The sequence below is a fragment of the Arvicola amphibius genome, chromosome 4 (assembly GCF_903992535.2).
Source record: "Arvicola amphibius chromosome 4, mArvAmp1.2, whole genome shotgun sequence".
In the NCBI taxonomy this organism is placed as follows: Eukaryota; Metazoa; Chordata; class Mammalia; order Rodentia; family Cricetidae; genus Arvicola; species Arvicola amphibius.
The window spans coordinates 70,791,260-70,815,526 of record NC_052050.1 but is presented as its reverse complement, the minus strand read 5'-3'; the positions used below and the strand labels follow the sequence as shown (position 1 = coordinate 70,815,526).

The window sequence follows — 24,267 nt, the reverse complement described above, 5'->3', positions numbered from 1 at the left end:
GACCATGTTAACAAACCTTTAAACTGCTAAGAAGTGTGGACCTCTGTCTCTGGCTTTGGCAACTTGCTCCACCCGCTTCTTAGGTCCTGAAAGTCTAGCTTAAAGCTCATGCCCAGTCAGAGGTTAATGACCGAGAACTGCATTAAACCTTTCCCAGAGCTCTAGAATCCCAATGCTTTCGCTGTGGCAGGCATTTTTCCTTAGTTTTTTGTTGCTGCTTAATGTACTAGCTACTTGAGGACTCACTGTCCCGCAGAAACTCTTATAGGGATCCACCTCCTCTTTAAAAAAAAAAAAAAAAAAAAAAAACCTTTCTCATGCCCTGTGGAAATTCAAGAGACTCACATTGGTATACCATTTGTAATTGGAGGTTTTTATCCTGCCTGCTAGTTTCCAAATAAACACAGGCTTAATATTACTTATAAATGCTCAGCTCAGACTTATTACTAGCTACCTCTTATTTAAATTAACCCATATTTCTATCTGTGCTTTGCCATGTGGCTGTGGCGTTACCTCATTTTCTACATGTCTTGCTTCCTTGGCAGATGGTTGGCATCTCCCATCTCCCAGACTCTATCCTTCTTCTCCTGTATCTCTGCTTGCATTTCCCACCTGGCTCTATCCTGCCTTGCCATAGACCAAAACAGCTTTATTAATCACTCAGTGAGAGCAACACATACTCACAGTGTACAGAAAGACCATTCCACAGCACAAGTGGGTCATTTTCCACAGAGAAAAGGAGAGTTGAATAACAGAACATTAGGAATGAAGGAAAGGAATACAGGGCTTGTGAACCAGTGTTAGATAGGTAAAATGACTACAATGGAGTTGAATCACAGGTTGCGGAGTTTGGGTTTTATTCTCTAAGAAGTGAGGAATCAACCAAGATTTTCTGAAGGTACAGTAATGCTAAGTTTTTCCCAGCCAAGGATGGTAAAAAAATGACTGTATTCTAGAGACAGGGGAAGAGCAGGAATTCAAGGCCAGCCTGATCTACATGAGACTCTCTGTAAAAATTAAGAAGAAAAAGAAAAAAACCTTTCTCCTGATAGGAGAGGCTTAAGGGAGAAAATGAAAAGCAAAGGCAGAATATTAGTAAAGCAGGTGAGTAGAGGTCAGGGGAGCAGAGCCTGGGGAGACAGCTTCTGGAAAATCAGACACCTTAGACTAAAGGGAAACATAGTAGTGATGAAAATGAATGAAAGATGGAGAAAGGATAGCCTGAAATGAGGAAATTAGATTCATAGCCCTTAGATTTCACCAGCTTTTCAAAGAGACGATCCTACTATGTATTGATATAGACCTAATTCTGTATCTCTGGGGGAGCTCCGATGACTGGAAGCTCTGATACTTCATCAGAGTGACCTGTCCTCAAAACACAGGGATCCTGGATGAATTTCTGTCAGATTACTTAGTTACATAGTGTGAATTGTTTTAAGCTGGTCAGGGGCTGGCCACTTGCCACCAAACCTGATAGCCTGAATTCAATTCCCTGAACTCCCATGATAGAGGAGAGAACTGGTTTTTACAAGTTCTCCTCATGACATCATGTGTACCATGATGCATGAGTGTGCATGCACATGTATACACACACATACTCACACAATAAATAAATGTTTTAATAAGTTAAATAGTATTAACTGTGTTAAATTGTATCCTACCAATTCAATTCGTTTTCAATACTTTGCATTCAACTACAGAAGTGGCTCGGAGGTTAAAAGAGTTTTTGCTGTACAAGCAAGAGGACTGGAGCTTGTATCCCAGCACCTGCATGAAAGCCAGCTGTGAGCTCCTATACGCTGGCAACCAGAACATGGGTCAGAGACAGACAGATCTCAAATGCACCGTAACCAGCTAGCCTAGCCAAAATGGTGAGGCCCAGGTTCAGTGAGAGACCTTGTCTCAAGGTGGAGAGCAAGAGGAAAAATGCCTAATGTCATCCCTCTGGCCTCCACACATACATACAGAGACAAGCTCACCTGCACACGTTTGTGCCACACAGAAATCACATAAATGATAAATAAGTAAAATGAATAGAGAGCACCTTAAAATGAAATGTATATAATCTTTAAAATGTTAAATACTCATTCTCCTTTATAGGTTAGCTACATGATAAGACCATATTGGAATAACATTTCTTATTGCTCCATTTGCCAAAGAAATCTAAAATTTAATACATGCTTTCTTGGCAAGGTTGTAGAGAAAACAGGTACTCTTGTAGGTTGATAATAGTTCTTGTGAGAGGCAATTTATAGCACCTTGCACAATTACATAAGTGATTATCCTTTGTCTTCACCTCACAGCAGACTAGTAGTCTAGCCTGATGATAAATTTACAGATGATAAAAATAGTAGCAATGTCAGGTGTTGGTCGCTCACTCCTGTAATCCCAGTACTTGGGAGACAAAGGCAGGCGGATCTCTGAGTTTGAGGCCAGCCTGCTCGTCTGTGGAGTGAATTCTAGGACAGCCAGGACTACACAGAGAAACCCTGTCTTGAAAATCAAATAACAACAAATGCCAACTGTAGTAGTCTTTCATTTTAGTGTTTTTGAAGATAGCAAAATTTGAAATAATGAAATGTCCGCCAGTAGCTATCTGGTTGCTAAAATAGTGTTCCACATAGCCAACACTGAGTTCTTGGAGTCATCTGTAGCTGTGAATGTGAACAGAGTGCTGGCAGTTTCTTGAGCATCAGTGGAGTGATCTCTAGGGTGTCTTATTAAGGAAAAGCAAGATATGCACTTATAAGTAGAGGAGGGCTATAAAATTGCATTCATATATATGGATATATAAAGCATATGTATCTACATGTATGCACACTTAACATATATATGTTTATTTTCAAAATGAAACAGTGTAAAGATAAAACAGCAATTATTATTTGGGGAGGAGAGAAATGGGATGAAAGAAGCTGGAAGTTAAATTTGATTTCATTGTTTTGAGTTTAGAATCATGTGTTTTACATCTTTGCCAGAACAAATAGGAGGTGGTGTGATGGCATAGTCCAGCTACTCAGGAGGCTGAGGCAGGAGGATTGCTTTGTGTCCAGAGGTTTGAGGCCAGGTCAGCCTGGGAAACATAAATGAATAAGTAAAAATTAAAAATAAATGTATATAAACTGAGGGGTGGTGGCGCATGCCTTTAACACAGGCAGGCAGATCGCAGAGTTCAAGGCCAGCCTGGTCTACAGAATGAATTCCAGGACATCCAGAACTGTTACACAGAGAAACCCTGTCTTGAAAAATCAGTCAGTCAATCAATCAATAAATAAATGTGAACAAATAACTATTTGAGATGGTGACATAAGTACAACAAAAAGTTATTTTCAGGTAATCTGTATTAATGTAGTATTCATTCTTTGGGAATGTCATACAGTTTATTCTGATAATATTCACCTCTAATTCTCCCAGATCCACCCACCAACTTCCAACTTTCTGTCCTCTTTAAATAACCCTGTATGCACTTTGTGCTAGCTATGGAGCCATCCACCAGAGCATGGCTGACCTACCAGGAACCACATCGTCATGAAAACTGACTCTCCCTCCCCCCAAGAACCATTGAGTTGTCAGCACATTCTCAGCTAGAGTGGGCATCATGAGACCTTTCCCTACCCATGCTTGTAGGCAGAGTTTTCATTGGGACTGCCGGCTCCCCTATAATGACATGGAGACTTATTATTAGTTATGAAAGCTCAGCTGATAGCTTAGGCTTGTTTCCAACTAACTCTTATAACTTAAATTAACCCACTTCCATTAATTTACTTTCTGTCTTGTGACTTTATTACCTCATCCCTGTATTGCCCATCCTGCTTGCTCAGCATCTCCCAGTGTCTCCGCCCTTCTTCCCAGTGTCCTCTGTGCCTGGAAATCCTGCCTAGCTATTGGCTGTTCAGATTTTTAGTAAACCAGTCAGAGTGATACATCCTCACAGTATACAAAAAGATTATTCCACAGCACATGCTAAAATATTGACTGGCTTGATCTTGTACCAACAGCCAGAGCTCCTGTCAATTCATGAGTGCTAGTCCATATGTATATACAAATTTTCTTGACAAAGGTTTTTGCAATATACCCTTGCTGCTATCACATTTGACAATCTCTGCCTAAGCTTAGCAAATGCTGGGTTTGTAGGCATGTGCCATCATGCCCAGTTCATATGACATTTTATTCAACTTTTCATGCAGATAAACTCTGGAGCTACCTCTACTTTTTGACTAATGTGAATTATGCTGCTATAAATTAAGTTCCTGCGAATGTCTATCATTTTTAGAAATTGTCATATACATTTCCATAGTGGACACATCAATTTATTTATCCACTGGCAATCACCAGTTACATTTCTTGCATCCATGCCAGTAGTTGTTATTTTCTGTTTTTATAACACACACACACACACACACACACAAACACCTTAAGCATCCTGATAGGTATGAAAAACAACATAGCTTTCATTTGTATCTTCTTAGTTAATTAAATGGTTGAGCATTTTTTTTTAAATCTGCCTATTGGTCATTGCTTATTCTCTTTGGAGAAGCTTGTATTCATGTCTTCTGCCTATTTTTTAAAATCAATTTTTTGTTAATGAAATGTAGGAGTTCTTTATATATAGTCTGTTTCATTAGCCTTTCTAATCTCTTGATTGTATCCTTGCTTTTTATATAATCTAGAATTATCAGTTTTACTTTTGTTACCTATGTTGCTTTTAGTTATATCTAAAAAGTCAATACTTGTAGTGAGGAGCTGCAGGCAAGCCTGCTTTTCATCCCGCCCGGCTCCCACACGGCTAGCTTTACCCGAAATAATTACACGGAAACTATTCTTTTAAACACTGCCTGCCCCATTAGTTTCAGCCTTTTACTAGCTAATTCTCACATATCTTGCTTTAACCCATATCTAATAATCTGTGTAAAACCACAAGTGGCATCTTAGCAGGAAAGATTCAGCATGTCTGACCTGGCGACTGGCTCCATCACATCTGACCCAGAGAGGAGAGGCATGACGATTGCTTGAGTCATCTGACTAACTTCCCTCTTTCCCAGCATTCTGTTCTGTCTACTCCACCTATCTAAATCCTGCCCTATCAAAAAGCCAAGGCAGTTTCTTTATTAACCAATGAGAGTCCTCCATCAAATACTAAATCCTGCTCTCTTAGTATTAAAAACTTAAGTTAATTTTCATGCATAGTTAAGGGTACAGCGTCATTCTTTTGTTTGTGGACCTCAAATTTCTCCAGTACTAATTTTGGGGACCAAACAATTTTCATGCTCATGCTGAAACTTATTTGGCCAAATTTTCATGGGTTCATATACTATGTATATTAAGCCAGCATCACATTAATATGCTTTTTATATTTTATATCAGCATCACACTGACTTCGGCAGTAAGTTTCAAGTCAGAAAGTTGGCCTGGTGGTGGTGACATACACCTTTAATACCAACACGGGGAGGGGAGAGGCAGATGGATCTTTGTGAATTGGAGGCCAGCCTGGTCTAGAGACCAAATTCCAGGATAACCAGAGCTGTTACACAGAGAAGCCCTGTCTCAAAAAAGCAAAACAAAAACCCAAAAAACAACAAACAAACAAGCCAGAAAGTGGGGGCACTTTAGTCCTTTCCTTTTTTTGAGATAGGGTTTCTCTTTGTGCTCCTGGCTGTCCTGGACCTCTCTCTCTGTAGACCACGCTGGCCTGGAATCACAGAGCTCCACCTGCATCTGCCTCCCAGGTTCTGGGATTAAAGGTGTGCACCACTACTACCTGGTTTATAAAATTTGTATAAGCATAAGGGGTGGTAATAATAGCACAGAAGATAAGAGGAAGAAATAATGGTGTACTGACAGCATGGTGGATGACATCAGGATCTCAGGAACCAGAAGCTGGGGCTGAATGATTGCATGAAATTGAGGCCAGGTTGATTTTAGACCAGCCAACCTAGAATATAGAGTGAGACCTTGGGAGGCTGGGAGATAGAGTCATTGTGGGGGAGACAGAGAACTGTATATACTTTTATACAGTGATGTAACTGTGGTTAAAGATATATTCATTAACCCTAAAGCAGCAGCTAAAATAATTTTTTTAAAAAGGTTTACATAACTGAGTTTATCAAAATGGCTCAGCTCGAAAAGGAACTTGCTATACAAGCCTGATGACCTGAGTTCAGTCCCAGAACCTACATAATCAAAAGATAGATCTGACTCTTGCACATTGTTCTCTTACCTTCACACAAGCACATGTATACATACACAAATTAATAAAAAAAAAGTTTTTAAGAGTTATAATTGTACCAGACAGAGGAGATGAATGGGACACATGGAGTAGGAAGCAAGATCCAGGTGAAAAGATTTACAGGTAAAAGGATCCAGTAATCCTGAGATCTGAAATATTTGGTGTAAACATATCAGTCGAAAACAGATATTAAGATAATGAGTTTTGACAGAGAAACTCTGTCTCGAAAAACCAAAAAAAAAAAAAAAGATAATGAGTTTTGAAAGAACTCTGTGTGCAAGACCCATCTATGTGCTGCCTCCAAAACAACCACTTTAAATATAAAAATGCTCAACTGGGTAGTGGTGGCACATGCCTTTAATTCCAGCACTTGGAAGGCAGAGGCAGGCAGATCTCTATGAGTTCGAGGCCATCCTGATCTACAGACTGAGTTCCAGAACAGGGTTAAGGCAGTTACACAGAGAAACCCTGTCCCCCCAAAAAACAAATATATAGAGGTGTGTGTGTGTGTGTTGTGTGTGTTGTGTGTTGTGTATGGTTGTATGTAATATATAATAGAAGATTTTATATATATATATATAAATACATGGAACTAAGGAGGTATTTTAGGAGCATGGAGCTTGTATAAATAAGTTTTAAATTGCAGATAGGTAAAAAGACTGGAACAAGCCATACCTTAGTAACACAAATTAAAATAAACTTTTTTTTAATTTATTTATTTATTATGTATACAATATTCTGTCTGTGTGTATGCCTGCAGGCCAGAAGAGGGCACCAGACCTCATTACAGATGGTTGTGAGCCACCATGTGGTTGCTGGGAATTGAACTCAGGCCCTTTGGAAGAACAGGCAATGCTCTTAACCTCTGAGCCATCTCTCCAGCCCCTTAAAATAAACTTTTAAGTGGTTACATTAATGCCAGAGTAAATTTCAGAGCATAGCTATCACTGGGGATTGAAGTTATTTCTTAATAAAGCAGTCACTTAAACAAGAAGACATCACAGTCTTTTTTTTTTTTTTTGGTTTTTCGAGACAGGGTTTCCCTGTAGTTTCTGGAGCCTGTCCTGGAACTAGCTCTTGCAGACCAGGCTGGCCTCGAACTCAGAGATCCGCCTGCCTCTGCCTCCCGAGTGCTGGGATTAAAGGTGTGCGCCACCACCTCCTGGCGACATCACAGTCTTAAGTGCTTAGTAACAAAGCTTTACAAACGGGAGGTAAGACCTGCTGTCCTGCCTTCTCAATCACTGAAGGATAGACAACCATAGAGCAGCTAGTGTAGGGCTTATGGCCAGCTGATTTAGTCTGGTTAACATTTGTAGAGAACTCCATCCAACAAAAGCAGAATATATATTCTGTTGAAGTACATTCTAGGCCATAGAACAACGAAGTCAAGTTTACACAAATATAATGTGGCCATTGATCACATGAAATTAAGTAAATCAATAGCAGAAAAAGGAGCGCCCAAATATGTGAAAATTAACCCATGATCTTAGGAAATCAAAAGAGAAAATGTAAACCACTTGAACTGAATGAAACACAAAACAGTCCATCAATATTAGGGTGATGTCTCTAAAGAAGTGCATGAAAACAAACTGAGCGCTAGCCACAGGGTTTTAACGTGTTTTTAAACGAGTATCATGTGTCCCTCGAATGGATGCAGTTTAAGCCCACTATATCTCTATAAGGATAGGGATTTTTGTTTGTTTGCTTGCTTGTTTTCAGGTATGATAGGGCTCAGGCTAAAAGAGACCTGAGAAACATAGCAACTAAATAGCATTTAGACTTTATGTCCTGATTCATACAAGCCAGCTACCAAAAGGCATTCTGGGGCATCAACAATGATGGTTCAGCAATTAAGAGCATTTATTAAGTAGACTAGTACCATCTACCAAAAGCCCTGTCAGAGATGGAAAATGAAGACTGGATAAAGTGACAAGTTGATATTCTTACAATACAGAGAGATTGTTAGGTGAAATTACAAGCAAAATATTGATAGTAGATGCAAAGATGTTCAGTAAGTTATTTTATTTTGATTTTTAATTTTCCTCACGCGCTCCTGTTCTTGTTTTCTTTTTAATCCTTACAACACAGTGTGAGGTCTCCCTTGTTTTTTTTTTCCCCTCTCCATTCCTTCAGCTTTTTTTCTGCCCCTGCTCAGTTTAAATCCAGTTGTGCTTAGAGTTTAGACAATCTCAGTTTGCCTTTGTTATCCCAGTGTGAACTCAGACTCACAAAGCATTCTGATTCTTTTGTCCAGAATCCCATCCTGTCCCTGGCTCATTACTAGGTCATCCTTGCTTAGTTTCCAAAGTGTTAATTCTGATGTCACTTCCTCAAAGCCTTCCCTGGCATTCTTCCCTATTCCTAACCCATCCCCCATCATCATATGAAATGTATTCTTCAGGTATTTCCTAGGTTTCAGTGGCTCCTTAAGGTTACAGGTTCATTTCATGTCATCTTTGGGTTATTGGTATCTAGCACTGCTCTTTGTGACTGGCAGTGTTGGATAAGTACAATTTTAGAAATTATCTGAGTTAAACCTAAATGAGCAAACACCCTTTCCTAAAATGACAGAGAATAGTGTGAGCTGAACCAGGAGTAAGTAGACTTGTTGCTATGTCTGTTCTCAGTGTTGTATGAGAACGTAGTGGGGCCTTTGAGGTTTCTTTGCTAAGACAGTTCATATCCCTAACAGTGCTTATGGGTAGAGCACACTGGGAAAGCTCTTGGGGCAAGAGTGGGAGGGCTGGAAGGTGTAGCAGCACCAATAGCCTGGCATCATCACACAGTGCACAGAAACAGAAGTGGCTGTAAAACATAATTTCTCACCAAATACACTTCTATTCAACTAAAATGAAGAATCTATGCTATTGCTGCCAGTTTTTTTTTTTAATTTGTGTTGCTTACACAATATGACAGAAGTGGTCTAGGATAATAGAGACATTACACCTTTAATTATTTAGAATAAAGATCGTGTGTTCACTTCAGCATCACATACTAAAATAAGGACCGTTATTCAGAGATCTTCCGTTTAATATCTTCTTTTTTGTTTTCTTAGCGTCGTCTTGGAGACGCAGCCAAGAAAGCCATCAGTAAATTGACAACTAGAACGGTGAAAAAGGGTGATAAGGTACAGTAATGAAATTAATTTCCTCTTTGAAATCTCGCTTGTGCTTTGCCTGTCTGGAAAGCCTTCAGCTAGTCTTTTGGCTCTTCTGAACTCCAGGTGCTCTTGCCCTTAGCAGCATCAGTGACTACTCCCTGTTCGCACTGTTCCTCTGCAGTTTTCAGCGGTTACAGCTGAGCACACATCTGCCAGGGGTTCTAAGGAGACAGTTTGCACATAAAATAGCCAAGAGAAGTACATTTTCTTCTGTTTCTTAGGACTGCTGCGTCTGCTTTGGGTGTTGTTTCTTCTCAGTTAAGACCTGCCTGAAGACCTTCATCTATAGGGAATTTCAGTTAACAAGAGCCTTATAACAGGCTGACACTTGTAGAAAGAGCAGTTTATCAGTGTTGGGCCTAAAGCGGACTAAGTCAAAGAGTTGGCAACAAATAGCAGAGCTGAAACCTTTCATCAAAGCTCCCTAGTCAGAGCTCAGGTGCATATAGCATCTTAGTGTTACTTTCTACATTCAGTATATCCAAACTTACCAAGAATTAGAGAGAGAGAGAGAGAGAGAGAGAGAGAGATCAAAAAAGCAAAAAAAGAAACCTATCTGGCACTTTGTGCCCAGTGCTAGTATTTTTTAGCAGAGAGCTCTGGAAAGAGGATTTTGTGTGATTCTCTGTTTTCTGTGTTTTCCCACATTCTTTCTTTCACTGATTTTATTTGTATGCCTGCGAATACTGGAACCAGTTTTACTCTGCACAGCTGCAGAGGAAGGGACATTCTCACTGGGGTTGCTGCACACTAAGGAAGGAAAGGGCACTTGCAGGAATGCTTCCTTGGCTTGGCCAGCTGCTGTTAATTAGAAAACCCCTGGATTTGATACAACCTACCTGTCATCCTCTACCCCTTCCCAGTACTAAATAATCTTTCCTCTAATTATGAAAGCTAGCACACTTTTTGTACACCCTGCACCTGCCAACCATGTGGCAATGACTTAGGCTATTTGCTTACCTTGCTTTAAGACAGCTCCTCAGCCCAGAGGATGGAGGGAGTCCATTAACCTGGTGACCAAACAACTGGTTTGTCTTTTTTGATTCTTGATAAATAGTCAATATTGAGTTAAACCAGTAACTGTCCCAAGTCTGTGACCAGAGTGCAATTCCCATACTTAAGTTAGGACTGTAACAGAGGAGTCTACTGAGCACTGCCCATCATTGTAGCTGTGTTCTAGGAATTGATTGGCTGCATGAACCTCTTAATGAGGATCTCAATGTTTTAGATTGCAACCTATTGAGACTAGGTAGTAGTAGAGGAATTTGGGTAGACACATGATAATCCAAGGTGATCTGCTGTGAATTGTAGAAAAAACAGGGCTCTGACTTATCCTAAGATATCATAAATAGAAATTAGTATGGATTGTATGATTGGCTCATATGTAATTTGGGTCAGCCTACTTAAACAAATTAAAAGTTACTATTTTTAATTCCTTTCCCTTTTTAGCCATCTGCTTACTATAGGATTGTTCTTAGCTGAGTTGTAGCACTTGTGTGCACACACTCAGCTCCTGTGCTTTTTGTTTCAGGAAACAGACCCAGACTTCGATCACTGTGCAGTCTGCATAGAGAGCTATAAGCAGAATGATGTTGTTCGGGTTCTCCCCTGCAAGTATGTCAGATTTCTGTGTTTGAAAGGAATGATATTAATGTCTTGTTTGTCTCCCTTCCAGAGTGGGTATCTACTTGGTCCTGAAAGCTACCCGACCAATAGTTCTCCTGACAGGCTAAGGCCCAAATGCTGATAATGAGAGAGCATGGTCAACCTGACCAGTGTCCCTCCCAAGAATTTTTTGCATATATATATCAGAAACACGTGACAAGCCAGGCATGGTGGCACATGCCTTGATCCCAGCACTTGGAAGTTATAGGCAGGTGGATCTCTGCTCAAGGCCAGCCTAGTCTACAAAATGAGTTTCAGGACAGCCAGGGATATATAGAGAAATCCTGTAGGTTAAGAGCACTGCCTGTTTGTTCTTCCAAAGGTCCTGAGTTCAATTCCCAGCAACCACATGGTGGCTCACAATCATTTGTAATGTGATCTGGTACCCTCTTCTGGCATGCAGGCACACACACAAGTAGAACACTATATACATATACATAAGAAATAAAATCTTTTAAAAAAAACACATGACAACATCTAGGTACATCATAACCTAAGAAATTGTATTCAGTGACCCTCCTGGGCTAAGCTGTAGCTCAGTGGTAGAACAGTTGACTAACATTTACCAGATTATAGGTTTGATCCCTAGTACAGACAAAAAAGAAAAAACACAACAAAACACTTTCCATCTCAAAATAGAGTTCATTATAAAGCCCTCCCACAGGCCCTCCACTTTGTCCCCCTGGCTCTAGGTTCTACTATGCTAAAGCCCTGAGTTATACAGAATGGGAGGACTGCTGTTTGCTTTGTAACTGCTCTGCAACAGTACACTACTCTGTGCAGGCTACATGTACTGTCTTATCTCATCCTGCCAGCAATCCAAAGAGGGTGTTGCTCTCTTATTGTGCTGGCTAGTTTGTCATTCCATGGCAAAGTATCTGCAGAGCCTTAGAAGTTCTCTATGCAGCTTCCAGTGGGCCCTGTCGGGTTAGCCTCTGGTGAGCATGGTGGTAGCATACATAGAGGGAGTCGTGTAGAAGCAAGAGGACAGGCTAGCCCCACCTGATGCTTTTGTAATAACCTCATGAGAACCACCAGAAGAGTCCCATAAGAAATACCTCACGCCACCTTAGGACCTCTACTAGGTTCCATTCTCCAGAAGTTCTGCCACCTACCAACTGATAACCAAAGTTTTCACCACATGGACTATGGGAGGGACACTCGGACTATACCCAAACCATAGCACCATTGTCCAGTGAAGGATAGATAGTAAGGCCAGTGGCAGATTCCAGGTTTATGCAGTTCATTATGGCAGAGCCTGATGTAAAGAATCTGACTTCAGTAATCATCATTCCTTATTTAAGATTTCTAGCTAGCGCCCTTCCTCCCTCTCTGTCCTTTCCTCTCTTCTGAGGAATATCCCCAGCATTCTTTTTACTTTGAGACAGGGTCTCATTAAGTTGCCCCGACTGACTTTGAAGTCATTCTGTAGCCCAGACTGGCCTTGAACTTGCCAGACTCATGTTTCAATTTCCCATGTAACTGAGCTTACAGACCTGCACCACCAGACTGGGCCATACAAGTTTCCTTTATAAGCATGTTGATTTCTACCATGTTCTGTACTAAACTAGGGAACATACAGCACCAAGATATCCTATTTTGTGTATAAAATGCAAAATCACCTACTAAGAACCTAAAACCAAAGATTTCTACTTTCTTCTCTCATCTCATGAAAAGGTACTCATATGACCCTACCTTTTGAACTTGTGACTGAATAAAATATTTGTAGGCTGCTGTGCCTCCATGAAGCTACCAGTCCTATTTTACTTACTCAGAAAGTAACATTTTGTGTCTAGAAAATGCACACAAAATAGATTGCTTTTTTTGTTTTTGTTTTTTGATTTTTAATCTTGAATCTCCAGAAGAATGCTGTAATCAGAAATAGAAGTTCAAGATTCTGGAGTAACCATTCCAATTCTAGGTTACATAAAGAAAGATCTTAACCGAACTCAGTGTAAGCAGCCCTGCAGAAAATTATGTACTGGCCATTTTTCCTCATTCAGTTATTTAAAATTGAAGTGTGTGAGTGAGGCTTAAGGAAGCATGTTTATGAAGCAAGTAGGGAGAAGAAAGCAGAGCCAGCAAGTGCCTGCTTTGACCAGGAAGAAGCTGAACATTAAATTTCTTTTCTTCCTATCCCCTGCCCAGGAACCACTGGACCCAGCTGGTACCTAAAGCAGAAAGGGGAAAAAAATCATTCACTGTTATTATTAAAATGAAAGTGTCTTCCTCAAGGGAGTCTGATCCTAAAATAGAGGACTCTGGGCTGCTTGCTCTCATTCTTGCCATCCCTGAAGCCTTGCCTTGACTTTTCCAGGTTCATTCTGAATGCGCTCGCGCTCGCGCTCTCTCTCTCTCTCTCTCTCTCTCTCTCTCTCTCTCTCTCTCTCTCTCTCTCTCTCTCTCTCTCTCTCTCTCTCTCTCTCTCTCTCTTCTCCCTCTCCCCCTCGCCACTTTAACTCTCAGAGCTTTCTCAACCCAGCTCCCTGTCAATTCAATGAGCAATTTTATAAAGACCTTAAGTGGAACACCACCATTCACCTTTAGTAAGTTCCTGAGTGATTTCTGATAACAGAGGGTCACACTCTCCACTGAGGTCCACAGCTTTGTGGAACCTTAACTTTCTACAGCCAAAAAAAGACAGTTGCTGCTTAGCCTTTGTGTTTGTGAGCTGCTTTAAAGAGCTCAAACATAGTTAGACTTGAGGGATTTCTTTGCTTTCTCCCTCCGCTGTCTTGCCCACACATTATACAGATGTGCTACACTGACTGTCCGCTCTCCATGTTGTTTTGAAACCAGCTGCTTTCTTAAGTCTCTGTAAATTGACGCTTTCTCTAAATGACAGTGTTCAGCCTACTCAGAACATGTTGTCCCCTCACCTTAAACAACACTACCATCCTCGGGTGCAGTAAAAATTAACTTTTACCATTGAGCAATCTTTTGTGACAACCTTCGACCTATACAGGGTTTCTCGGCTTTGGCACTGCTAACATTTCAATCAGATGAATCTTTGTTTGAAGAAGGTGAGGGAAGCTGCCCTGTACAACACAGGACATTCAGCATTGTCCTTAGCCTCTGCCACTACTCCCCAGAAGTACTGTACCACAGTTTTGACAACCCAGAATGTCTCCAGATGAGAACCACTGACCTAGAAGAAGTTGACCCAGGAAGTGTTGATCCCAAATCTTCTCCAAGCTTACTTCCAGCCAATGACTCTCCAGTACCTGTGGTAATTTTCCCTGTTTGGTGTCTTTCCACCTGGAATACCCCTTCTTTATTTTATCTGTATGTTCTTTGACCCTGAGCCTTCCCTGGATTTCTCCATCTCATGTGGCTCAGCACTTTTGTCCCTCGCTGTCTTCCGCCTGGTGTTTGGACAGACTGCACAGACAGAGCTCCACCCCTGGCTGGATGCCAAGTTTTAACCAGTCTTTCTGCTATCCTGGCTGACCCTCCCTGTTTATCACAGCAGTGTCTCCTTAAACACTTCCCTTACCCATTGTTCACTCTCAGCCAAGTGAACTTTACCATCAGCTTCATAGAGAGAATAGTTGTTGAATTTCCCTGAGCTTTATATCACCAGGCCTCCAGCATGTCTACCACTACACCCTCCTTGGCAGCTCAGCTCTGGTCTGGTGCTGCTATTTCTTCTACTTGGGTCTTTGCCTGCCAGCGAAAGGGGACCTTGATCTATTGACTGTCCCCTTGGCTTTTTGTTCTATCTTTGCTAATCAGCGTTCAGTCATAATCAAGCCTTTGAAATTCCTATTTTTTTTTAATTCTGACCCTTATATTACCCTGCAGCTAGCTTTAGATAGAATCTTTATTTGCTGTCTCTCCTCAGTCAGAAGACAGCCAGATGTCTATGTCTGTCTGTCCTTCATTTTTAACAAGACTGTTCTGAACCAAACCTTTTTCTATAAATATCAGACCTCTTGTGAATTGCTTTGTCACATGACCTTTTCTTTTTGTCCTCTATCTCACAAATTTATTGTGGACAGATGGCAGTTGGCATTGCTTTGGGGACCTCCTGCTTGTGTCAGTTGATTACAGTTGATCGCCTTTTGGATATTAGCCATCATGGCTCCAAAACTGAGAAACAGCCACCTTATTTAAAGGTTAGCCACAAGATGTTAGTAGGTAGAAATACTAAGGAGAGTGCCACAACATGAAGATGCCAGCTGGTGCTAAAACAGGTCAGGAAGCTGGCAACTGGCTGGCTAGGGAGTTGCTGCAGTCACCCCCATCTCAAAGGGAGATCGGCTTAAACAGCATCTGCCAGGCCTGGCTGGGGAAGGAGTTCTTGTGTCTGACCTTTAATAATCCTGGATCCTTTCATGTTTGCCAGGTCCTTAACAGGACACCCAGTGGCTTTAGAGTTGTAAAAACAACTCACCTCCAGTGTAGATGCCTCCCCCTCCCCCAGCCCCACTGCTTTCTGACCTCTCTGTTTCTGGCCCCTGGGGAGTAGGAGCGAGGAGGCACTGCATTTTAGTGTTGCAGGCTTTGTTTCTTCCATAATCTGTGTGTTCCCCATTGTGTATCTCACAGCATTTCCTACAGAAGTAATAGTTGTGGTGGAAGCTCTGATACGTTGGTCTACAGTTCTCTGCGTATCCCAGTCCACCACTTAGCCCCTTTCTGCTGCTGTGTGTATTTTTATTACAAGAGTCTCTCAAGACAGTGAGGAAGAACTGCTTTTCAAGGTCTGGCCCCTGTGGTGCACCCTCTGCCTCATGATGGTTCAAAACGATTCTTGCCATTTATTGGGATACTGTATGGAACATTAAGGTTACTTTGCCTATTTAGCCAAACCTTAGTGCTTCTCAAGGTCTTCCAGGTACAGTTTTCATGTGCTGCAGTCAGCCTCACGAGGTACCAAGCCTGTCCTCCGCAGTCTCCCACCCGTGGTCTTTCAGGGCAGACAGCTGAGAGGCAAGGAGAGTAGTGGACCAAGGGTCCAGAGCTCAGTGGCAAAGCTTTGCCCAGAAACAAGATGAAGGGCATGATGGGCATGGTGAGCAGCGGGCTGAGGAAGTGGTCGCAAGAAAATAGTGAAGAAGGGGCAGCTACAAGCCTAAGCATTTGTTCCCAAAGGTGACCAGGTAGGAGAGTGCAGGATTGCTCGAGGCTGATGAATGCAGAGAACAGGGCTTGGTTTATCCGAAAAGCTGTGGGGTTAGAGACAGGCCTGGAGAAGCTGGGCTGTGGGAACTGGAAAGGCTTGGCTCTGGGCCACGGGAAGGGGTTGGAATAGTTGTCTGGGCTATGGGTGATAGCTAGAAACTTTTGTTTTTAGAGAGAAGAAATACTTCTTTTAGGTTTTGAGTTAACTAAGAAAGAGAGATTCTTTTTTGTCTACAGATAGCCAGATAGTCTTTATTATCTTCTGTAACCACACAAAGGGGAACACAGTAATTGACTAATGGGATAGAACAGTTTTTCTTTTAGGTCAACAAAACTATAAGAAAATAAGTACTTAAGAATCCCAACATTTAAAAAAAATCCACTTATGGCTCATTTAAGGTCAACAGAACAGACAAGTTGTAAGCCCTTAAACTGTGTGTGTGAAAACCTCATAGCATGTGAAAATGTTAGAGTCGTATGGCCCTGTCATCCCATCATTGGGAGAAATTAAGTAAGGGAGGTACGCCATCTTGTTTTTTCCTGAGTAACCAGTAATAGGAAGAGCAAAAACACTTCCCTGGACAGAGCCAAATCTTTGTTTTTTAATATTTATTTATTATGTATACAGTATTCTGCGTGCATGTATGCCTGCGGGCCAGAAGAGGGCACTAGATCCCATTACAGATAGTTGTGAACCATCATGTGTTGCTGGGAATTGAACTCAGGACCTTTGCAAGAGCAGGAAATGCTCTTAATCATTGAGCCATCTCTCCAGCCCCAGAGCCAAATCTTTATCTGCAGACAGCTGCTGCTTGCTTAACCAGGGTTCTACTATCTGCTGGTTAAAATTCAGCTACCACACCCACCTTCATACATCTCACTCCTGAACCAAAGCAACTCATTCAGAGATCACATGATCTTTTCTATTCTTGACAGCCAAATCCCATTGTCCATCCTAAAACTAGAACACCTTCTCGACTGTCCCACTCGACAGTCCTGTCCTGGCACTAGCTAAGCCCCCAGACGTCTATCAGTTGCTCCCAGACGTATACAGATTGGGTGATTGTAGTTTAGATTCTACAATTTAGATGAGATCTAAAGGGATCTTTGCAGGCCCCGCAGAGATTAAGAAATATTTCGGGGTGGAGCGATAACCTAATGTATAGAGGTACTTACCACCAAGTCTGATGACCTGAGTTTGATCCCTGGAATTCACATAGTTGTAGGAGAGAACTGTCTCTTTCAAGTTTTCTTCTTGACTCCCACATTGTAAGCATGTTGTGCATACCCACAAATAATAATGTTTTTAAAAAGAAACTGTAGCAGCAGCCTTGTTCTGGTCTGTGCTCCACTGCAGCCTACCTTGGTACCGTTGAGTGCTCTGAGCAGTAGCTGCACATGACCCTTAGTAAGGGCTGAGTCCTCTGAAGCACCTTGCTTTTCTCTGGTCCATATAAGTAGGAGGAGGAAGTCATAACACCTTGTATTCTATAACTGTAAGTCTCCGTATGGACTGATAGCTTTCCAGCCTATAAAACCCCTAAAGAAGGTCCTCAGGAGTGAGAATGCCCTGTCTGAAAGTCTCAGACTAGACTGATAAAGCAAGACTTCAGGATCTTGATTCTGGTCTCCAAAGAAATGGGTTATAAGGCCATCAAATGGAAACTATGGGATAGCATAAATTATTGGCTGAAATTGTCATCCTACTAAAAAGTTTTCTAGACCATCTTTTTAAAATTTTTATTTTCAAATAGTAGCCAGAATATTAAATTATAAATTAACAAGGTTTTAAATTAAAACAATTAAGGTATATGATGACCCAATTTGGTATCTCTCAAATTACCTTTTTATCCCAAACTCAGATTGTATCAATTCTTCCAAACCTGCCTGAGAATCTGTTGATGCCTTTGTGTCAGCCTAGCACTCCAGGCTCCCGGTGCTGGGTTGCAACTTGTTCCGGTTCCTGTACAAGGGTGCCAGAACTTGGGCGACCTTTGCCTGTCCTTCAAAGTCTTTTCCAGACTTCCCATGGGAACAAGTTCCTTTTCCAAGAATACAGACCCTCTCTGAGTGGCTGACCCCATCAGGAGGATGTGACTTTATGTTCTCACAAGTAGGAGAGGATGTCATTGTCCCCTATCATTTAACATTTAACATTTCAGCCAAGAATCACCAACTGATGATCTCATTCTTAGATAACATTAACCACCTTAAGAGTTCTAACTGCTCTGTGACTTCTACCAATATTCAACCTAGGTTGAATTCCATAAAGCTAACATTTATCCAGAGAACTCTTAATTTAACTGCAACTTAACATCTGTGTGAAATTCCATTTTGGGTTTTGTTTTGTTTTGTTTTGTTTTGTTTTCAGGGATGGGGGGTTTTGAGACAGGTTTTACTCTGTAGCTTTGGAGCTTTTCCAGAACTAGCTCTTGTAGACTAGGCTGGCCTCGAACTCACAGAGATCCGAGTGCTGAGATTAAAGGTATCCACCACCACCCTCCACCAGAATTCCATTTTTCTACATGAGCTATCCTTCTAAAATATAGCTTGTTTATAAAGTCTGGTTATCTTTATTTTTAATACAATTTTCTAGATTTTTTTCAAGTCTTTTGGAATTCATTGGCATGAAAAGACAAGCTGGGTGCAGTGGTTTGTACCCACAGTCCCACCTAGTTTGTATTACTGTGAGCTTGCGACCATCCTGGACAGCTCAGCAAGCCCCTCACTTACAGCACGCAAGAGGGCCTATGGTGGATCCACAGCACAGAAGTTCAGGCGTCTGTATCCCTCTCACGCGCATTACACAGTGCTGTTAGGTACAGGAAAATTTCTGTAGGCTATGTTTTTATGTGCTCCACTATTTATCTCTTGGGTGTTGAAAATCCCCTAAAGCAGAAAAAATTCTAATTCTTTCCATTTTGACCTTGGAGTTCTTCAATATGTAATTTGTGACATAATTCTCTGTTGTTTTCTAGGCATGTTTTCCACAAGTCATGTGTGGATCCCTGGCTTAGTGAACACTGTACCTGTCCTATGTGCAAACTTAATATTTTGAAAGCCCTAGGAATTGTGGTATGTTCCCTGCTTGTCACTACTTTGTGTAATATCATATTCACATGCGGTGTAATGCAACTAGCATAATAGAAGCCATGGCCAAATCTCTTTAGAAGACTCTTGCTTTCTTTGCTATGTGGCCTTTTTTTGTGCAACAGTGCCCTTCTTCCAGGTGACTTCAAAGTTCTAAACCTCTCGGAGCCACGGGAAGAGAATGTAAATAACTATACTAGTCTGTTTTGAAAAGTGTGCTTCTGATGGAGAGCACATGAAAGAAATAGGATGTAGAAAACTGTGATCTAATAGTAACTTTGCTAAACTATGAAATGATGTCATTTCTGCCCTCTTAAGCTTGCCTTTCACGTCTTTGGGTGTCCGTAACTTGCAATGAACACAGATGTTAACCAAAAAGCACCAGAGAACCTTGAGCAGCTTGATAGCTGTGTTAGCCAAGTACGCTGCACTGGGTCAGCTGCAACTGGTGCCAGAGCATACACTGAGAATGGTGGAGACTTCTTACATTTCTTGCTTAAGAAAGGTATATGGGGTTGGAGGGATAGCTCATCGTTAAAGGCTAAGGCTCAGAACTAAAATAATAAACAAGTATATATTCAGGATATACTTTTAAAAGAAAGAAAAAGGTCAACAACATTGCTGACTGTTGTCTGGGGGCCAAGTCATCCTCTGTGTACAACTAGTTCAGCAGATACTTTCTCATATGGCCAGCATGTGGAAATAGTAACTTGTTTTCTGTCCATTTTTAATGACAGGATGCCTTCTGGAATAAATGACAGTTGACATTCTTGGGATGTGACATTACTATAAACATCAGCTCTTATATTGCGCTTTTAATTTTTTTTTTTTTTTTTTTAGAACTTTGGGAGACTCAGGAACAGAATTCTTTTGCCCTAGAAGCAGTAGCCCTGGGTCTTGGCTGTCCTTTTTGTCTGCCATTTTTCCGAGCTCTGTTTTCATATGCTGTCTTCCTCTTACTCTGCTGTGAGTGTTCACACCCAGCTCTCCATGGGTGGACTTCAGCTGTAGCTGGAGGCTCAGGCGTTGACGCAGATTATTTTCTTACAGTTTACAGACCTCAGCTTTGATCTGCTCTTGCTATGTGCTTTGTCTCTGAAGGTAGATGCTAACAATGACATTTAACATTAAGATAATGAGGGGCTGGAGAGATGGCTCAGAGGTTAAGAGCATTGCCTGCTCTTCCAAAGGTCCTGAGTTCAATTCCCAGCAACCACATGGTGGCTCACAACCATCTGTAATGGGGTTTGGTGCCCTCTTCTGGCCTGCAGGCATACACAGAGACAGAATATTGTATACATAATAAATAAATAAATATTTAAAAAGAAAAAAAAAACATTAAGATAATGAAGTAAACTTTCAATATGAATGTGCCAGCTTTGTAAATGCCATTAGCCTCCCTTTGCCTGTGACTGAGACCACAAATGGTTATTTTTTGTTTGTTTGTTTGTTTGTTTGTTTTTTCGAGACAGGGTTTCTCTGTAGCTTTTTTAGAGCCTGTCCTGGAACTAGCTCTTGTAGACCAGGCTGGCCTCGAACTCACAGAGATCCGCCTGCCTCTGCCTCCCGAGTGCTGGGATTAAAGGCGTGCGCCACCACCGCCCGGCTTGGTTATTATTTTTTTGCCAAGCTACAGTGGACAGTTTTGAGCTATTGATTTTGGTTTTCCTGTGTACGTTTGGGGGAAAATCAACTGATTCTTTGAAGAAAGCTTCTTAAATGATAGTAGGAAAGATAGATGGGCAGGTAAATGAGAAGTGGTTATGTGGAAAAGCATGGTGAAGTTCTGGGAGTGGGTGTTAAACATTCAGGGTTTTATAAACTTGTTCTTATAATGATTTGATTTTTTTTTAATCTGGAAATATTTTGCAGCCAAATCTGCCGTGTACTGATAATGTAGCATTGGATATGGAAAGGCTCACCAGAACCCAAGCAGTTAACCGAAGATCAGCCCTCGGTGACCTTGCCAGTGACAGTTCCCTTGGCCTTGAGCCACTGCGAACTTCAGGCATATCACCTCTTCCTCAAGATGGGGAGCTCACTCCCCGGACGGGTGAAATCAACATTGCAGTAACAAGTAAGTGGGGACCCTTTGCCCAGGCACCAGACGGCATTGCTGCCTGTGTTGGTATGCGGTGACTGTCAAGGAGAAAGTTGAAGTCATGTGGTCCAGCAGTTTTCATAAAGGAAACAAGAATATATACATATAAATAGCTGTTTAGAATTATAAACTTTGTTCATAGTAAGGAATGTGCATGCTGGTGATTACATGGTTAGTTGTTTAAAGGTTTGTCTTAATGGCTGTTCAGTAAGCCATGCTTTGAAATCATTGCATTGCAAATAGACATTTTAAAGGGAGACACTGGCGTGCAGCATGGGCCGGCAGGCAGCAATGCTAGTGTATTGTTTGCTGAGCACTGCTGCCTGTGATCTTCCAGGCTGTAAGCAACTTGGTGAAAATCTAATGTAGAATTTGAACCTAAAAAATATTCTGGGCTCGTTATGAAATGTCTTTATTGTTGAACTGTTAATAAGCAAAAATGTACTGTTGTGAGGGCAGTGCCCGTCTGTATACAGTGTGAGTGGGTCGGTTGGTGGCGTGTGTATGGTGTTGTAGGCAAGGCATTCATCCTGTAACAAGCAAATCCTTTTCTCCGTTTTCATTCTTTACATGCAGTTTCCATCTAACAACCTCTCACCCATCTCTCGTCGCCACTCTGGTGCTGCCTTTTCTAATTATGCTGCTGCTTACCAGGACTTCAAGCCTAGAGCTGATGAGGCTCCACTTACCTCTGGGAGTCAGTAACAAACATGGGGGAAGCAGTTTATGGGATAGCTTGTTAAGGCTTCTGTGATCTGTTTTGTTGAAATGCGTGGTTTTGAACCACCCAGAGGTTGCCATTTGTCTGAAGGCCAAGAGCTTTCATTCTGTTATAAGAAGACTATTCTTTGATATAGTGTGACTCATTTCTTACCATTTCCCAATGCTTGTCTTAGCAACATTTCATGGTTTTCCTACTTTGGCATTTAGGTTTTATGGTCCAGAGTTTCAAAACTTGGTCTAGCAGTATGAAAGGAGATAAAGGTGATTTAAAATTGCGCTTTTATAAGTCCTTCATTGACCAGGCATTTATTGAGCACCTACTACATTAAGCACACATCTTGTCATTTTTATGTGGAACTGTCTTCAAAATCTTGATAACAAAATATTTTGATGATAAAAATATACCCAAAAAACCACCTTTATTAGAATTTACACATAATGCCAGTAAAGAAAATTCATGTGATTATCTAGACCCAAAGTACCGCTTTTCCTTCCAAATCCCTGTATTATCATAACAAGTGCAGGAACTTCCGCCAGCATGTGCTGTGTGCAGGGCACTGTGCTGATGCCCAGCAGTGGGAGACTGCTGCTGAAGTACTCTTGGCTCCACCAGGTGGTGCGGCGATGGTATTTCTCACATGCAAAGACACAGATACATGTGTTCAGGATTCAGAAAAATAGATGTGACTGAAGTTTCTAAATGTTAGTCTGTGAACAACGGTTTATGAGAATGTGGGCTTGGTGGCAGCTCAGTGGACACAGTGGTACATGCTTGTAATCCCAGCATTCCCAGCACTTAGGAGGCAGAAGCAAAAGAATTTTAAATTCAAGACCAGCCTCAGCTATAGCCAAAAAGAAAAGAAAAGAATTAATATTATGTTACTCTCCTTGCTGTTGATAATTCATCAACAATAATTCATCTCTTGAGTTTTAAAAATACCAGTATACATTATTTCCAACTAAAAACATGCACAGGTTAAAACAGTGGATTTCACATGGATTCTTGAGTGTCCATTTTGACTTAAATAAAAAGCTTAAATCTAGTGACAAGGAAATCTGTATCCAAGAAGCAGTGGCTGCAGCGTTATATGAAGAGTTCACAAAGCATTTTAGTCATATAAACCAACCAGGACAGTGAAGGTAGAGCTCATAGAACAAGCTTAGCATCCTGGGAGCCTAGAGAGAAAGTTCTCTTACCCTTACCTTTTCTAGGGGGAAAAAAAAGGCCTGCTCACACACGGTTTATGCAGTTTTGGAATTCATGAAACCCAGACTAAGAAATAACCAAAGTAGGGTTGTTAGGAGCCCTTGATACTCTTTCCAAGAACCCAAGTTCAGTTCTTAGCACCCACATGAGGTAACTCCAGCTCCAGGGGGTCCCATACCTTCTGGCCTCCGTAGGCACATATGCTCACATATACATATGCACACACATACACATAATTGAAAATTAAAAGTTTTGAAAGAAATAACTATATTACGTAAATGAAGTCATATGAAAGCCATTATTTTGTATACTAACTAAAAATTGTTAAAATGAAGCAGCAGTCCTGTAGGCACAGCTTTGCATGTGAACATTCGTCGTGCCTTGTTACAGACATAGAGGAATTTTATAGGATTACTTTTTTAAACCCTCCCAATTTAGTTTATCCTTGGCAACGTATTATAGTTATGACTTTGGAGCAAGTCAGATTGGCTCTCAGGCCCCAAGGTTAGTCTTCCTCTATCCCAATGTATGCATGACTTTGATTTTGACTTCTACACACCTTGTCAGTCACGGCCCCTCCTACTTTTCTACAAACACAAGGACCAGTTTTACTTCCCAGCCGGAGTCCTGGACCTGTTTTCTTGGCACAACTGTGATGTGTCTTTTTAGTATGAATACTCTAAACTGATAGATAAGAGAAAATGCAAACATGAGTATCTTGAAGGAGCAGCTTTCTGATTAGCATACACTAAGACTTTTGAGAGCCCCACTCCCTGCTCCTAGTCCTTTTCTAAGATTGAGTGTTAGAATCATACAGAAATGACAAAAAGGAAATTTGAGAAATTAAGTATGATTATTCTACTGTCATTTAAATTCACAGTGATACCTATGTACATGTACAGTTCTCCTACATAATTTTCCTGTGCCTTTTGGTAGTCACGCTCCTCGTGTACTTCTGGATCGAAACT

The 24,267-nt window shown here is 41.2% G+C and overlaps 1 protein-coding gene across 5 annotated transcripts in view; it reads left to right on the top strand.

Moving 5' to 3' along the window:
* Window positions 1-24,267, top strand: part of Rnf130 (ring finger protein 130) — a 100,765-nt gene that overhangs the window by 57,794 nt on the left and 18,704 nt on the right. For all 5 annotated transcript variants that reach the window (XM_038326526.2, XM_038326528.2, XM_038326527.2 and 2 more), the window contains exons 4-7: window positions 9,282-9,353; window positions 10,918-11,000; window positions 19,157-19,253; window positions 21,141-21,345. In XM_038326526.2, coding sequence (XP_038182454.1) covers window positions 9,282-9,353; window positions 10,918-11,000; window positions 19,157-19,253; window positions 21,141-21,345 — 457 coding nt within the window. The remainder of the gene's footprint in view (window positions 1-9,281; window positions 9,354-10,917; window positions 11,001-19,156; window positions 19,254-21,140; window positions 21,346-24,267) is intronic.